Here is a 3,426-nt window from a genome sequence, read left to right on the forward strand (position 1 = left end):
AAAAAAAAAAAAAAAAAAGAAATAAGAACTATTTCTAGTTATAACAGTGATTTTAATATATTCATTTAAATGTATATGTGTAATTAAATTAACAAAAGCACAAACTTAAAAATAAGTACTTATTGAATAATTGAGTAAATGCAACAATTCCAAGCTTTTTTTTTCCCCCTTTGGTGACAGAGTCTCGCTCTGTTGCCCAGGCTGAGGTGCCATGGTGCAATCATAGCTCACTGCAGCCAGGGTACGCCTGGGCTTAAGGGATCTTCCTGTCTTAGCCTCCCAAGTAGCTGATTAAATTTTTTAAACAGGCATCTCAGAGGGCCCCTGCATGCCTTGGAGGATGCTGGGGACCAAGAGATGAATGAAACACACCTCTGCCCTTTCAGAACTCTCAGGTAAAGGGCAATGTGTGTCTCAATGAAAGTGTTACGAGGTGGAGGGAAAGCCCAGTCTGGGGGCAGTCAGGGAAGGCTCCCTAGAGGAGGTGTTGTCCACAGTGAGACCTAAAGAATAAGAAGGCATTTACCAAATAAAGAGATGACAGAGAGAAGGGTGTTTCACATGAAGGGCCTAGCATGGGTTAAGGTTTTTGAGCAAAAGAGAAGAGAGTCACCTGCAAGAACTTCCCAGAATTCCCTTGAGCCCCAAGACTAAAGAGTGCTTATTGCCATTGGAGGCTATGAATGATCTGTGAGATGGCGCGGTTCATGTCTCCTCTCCCAGCATGAGAACAAGCCAGGCCATTGCATCCATTCAGCACTACAGGCAAAATGCTTGGGGCCCAGGGGCTTTCTAATGGCCTATGCTGAAGTTTGCAACCTGGTCAACTAAAAAATGTCATTGGTTCCACAATGCTGCAAACAAAACAGCAAAATCGAAATGAACAAACGTTGATCAACAGAACTAGCCAACTGGTCGACTCAACTCCACTTGACTTTTCTGGAGCTACATATAAATTACTTGTCACGTGGGTGCCTCAGTCTAGTCTAGAGATGGTGCAGCGTGGGGTCTAAAAAAGAAAGATGTCTTCAAAAGCACTAAAAGAGACCTAAAGGCAGAGAAACGACATCTGCATTGCCATCAGGGCATTTGTTCTGCCTCGAAGGCTGAGGTGGAAGGATCGCTTGAGCCCAGGAGCTCAAGGCTGCGGTGAGTTTTGTTTTTGGGTGTGTGTTTGTTTGTTTGTTTGTTTGTTTGTTTTGAGACAGAGTATCCCTCCATCACCCAGGCTAGAGTGCAGTGGCACAATCTTGGCTCACTGCAACCTCCGCCTCCCGGGTTCAAGCGATTCTCCTGCCTCAGCCTCCCTAGTAGCTGGGATTACAGGCACCCACCCCCACACCTAGCTAATTTCTGTATTTTTAGAGATGGGGTTTCACCACGTTGGCCAGGCTGGCCTCAAACTCCTGATCTCAGGTGATCCACTCACCTTGGCCTCCAAAGTGCTGGGATTATAGACGTGAGCCACCACACCCAGTCCTGAGTTTGGTTTCCTATTACCTGCAGTTACACGCATCCTCACTGAGATACTGCTCCATAAATGTTGAATGAGTGTAAATGCATGAGCTATGCTACAGCACAGAATGCTAGCAGGAAGTGCTGGCTTAGGAGCCTGAAGTTGTCAGCAGGGGTCGGACCACACAAGGCCTCAAAAGCCAGGCTGGAGCTTTGGGACTCTGTCCTAGAGGTGACAGGAAGCTAGGAAGTGTTATGAGCAAGGGACAGCCAGGGTCACTGCTGGAAGTCAGAGAGGCCCCTCTGGAGCCAGGGAAGGATAGGCAGGAGGAGAGAAACTGGAGACCAGGGAGGAAGTGAGGAGAGGGTTCACATGGAAGAGGATGAGACCTGGGACAGGGCTGCGGGGACAGAGAGGAAGGAATGGGGAAGGGAGAGTCAGAGGGCAGGAAGATGGGGCCTGATGGGCTGTGGGAGGGAATTATGGGAGGTGGAAGAATGGCACCAGTGACTGGATTGGCAGTGGGGCCATTTGAAAATGGAAACCAGGAAGGAGGAGAGCAGCTCTGGGGGAAGATGCTGAGCTCAGGGTGGGAGACATGACAGTGAGGGTACCTAGGAGAAGAATGGCCTCAGAGGTGTTGCTTAGGTCCCAGCAGAGGCTCATGGGAAATGTAGTTCTGAGTCCAGGGCATTGGCCAAGGAACTGCAGAGGCTCGTGGGAAATATCATTTGAGGTCCAGGGGGGCCGCTCTCCAGGAATCTGGTGAATGCTAGGGGTGGCTTTCACTTTGGAGTGCCAGTGACTCACTTAAGGCCACACTGTGAGCCAGGGCTACTACACACTGCCTGGATGCAGGAAGTCCACCCCTTCCCCAAAGACACAGCTCAGTACCTGCCTCCCTGTGCATGGTGAGGCTGCCCATGGTGGAGGAGCACATGGGCTCCACCTCTGGCTGCATCCTGGGAAGGTGGGTGAGGGATGTCTCAGGAAGGTGGCAAGAGAGGCTCTGACTGGGCCACCCGCCCCAGCTCCTTCTCCCTACCGCTGCCTCCTCTACCTCCTCTTTGAAGCCCCGGGGCAGAATTACGGAGGAACTGGAAGGCTGAGACCACGCAGAGATCTGGGTTCCCCTGACCTCAGGGACTCCCTGTGTGCCCCAATCCCTTCTTTCCCATTTCCCTGTTTTCCCTCCTATCTCTCTCTGTCTCCTAGAGTCCCTTTCCCCACCCCTCTCTCTCCACCTCCCTTCCTCATTCTCTCCCCATCTCTCTGTCCCCCTGCCTCCTCCCCTCTGTCCCCACGTCTCCACCACTCTTTTGCTTGATTTCTCTGCCCTCCTCCTTCCTCCTCTCCTGGGCTCCATCTCTTCAGTCTCCTCCATCAGTTTCCCTGGTACCTCCCCAGGCCCCCGTCCCTCCTTGTCTTCATGGTTTTCTGCCTCTCCCTAACCCCGTCACCCTCTCTCTGTCTTCCCACCTCATCCCAGTCCCCTTGCCCCATATCTCTCCTCTCCTAGCTGCCTCCACTGCCCCCTTGAGCCCCCCTCCCCTCTGTCATCCCCTTTCTGTTCCCACTTGCCCTCTGCTCATCCCTGCCCAAGCCAGGAACTGGTTAGAAACAGACGAGATTCCAACAGAAACTGGGTTCTCTAGGGGGGAGGGGATGGTGGGCAAGGGGCCTGGTTGCCATGGTGCCTCCAGAGGGGGAGGGGCAGGGGCCTGGACTCCTGGGTCTGAGGGAGGAGGGCCTGGGGCCTGGACACCTGGGACTGGGGGAGGAGGGGCTGGGATCTGGACACCTGGGACTGGGGGAGGAGGGTCTGGGGCCTGGACACCTGGGTCTGAGGGAGGAGGGGCTGGTGCCTGGACTCCTGGGTCTGAGGGAGGAGGGGCTGGTGCCTGGACTCCTGGGTCTGAGGGAGGAGGGGCTGGTGCCTGGACTCCTGGGTCTGAGGGAGGAGGGGGCAG

The 3,426-nt window shown here is 53.4% G+C and overlaps 1 protein-coding gene across 1 annotated transcript in view; it reads right to left on the reverse strand.

Moving 5' to 3' along the window:
* The window catches only part of LOC105528949 (chromosome unknown open reading frame, human C19orf81), a 10,181-nt gene extending 7,764 nt beyond the window's left edge, over positions 1–2,417 (reverse strand). The window contains exon 1 of the mRNA XM_011965963.1: positions 2,351–2,417. Coding sequence (XP_011821353.1) covers positions 2,351–2,417 — 67 coding nt within the window. The remainder of the gene's footprint in view (positions 1–2,350) is intronic.
* Between the last annotated feature and the right edge of the window lie 1,009 nt (positions 2,418–3,426).

Source organism: Mandrillus leucophaeus, unplaced genomic scaffold (assembly GCF_000951045.1).
Source record: "Mandrillus leucophaeus isolate KB7577 unplaced genomic scaffold, Mleu.le_1.0 Scaffold74, whole genome shotgun sequence".
Classification (NCBI taxonomy): domain Eukaryota; kingdom Metazoa; phylum Chordata; class Mammalia; order Primates; family Cercopithecidae; genus Mandrillus; species Mandrillus leucophaeus.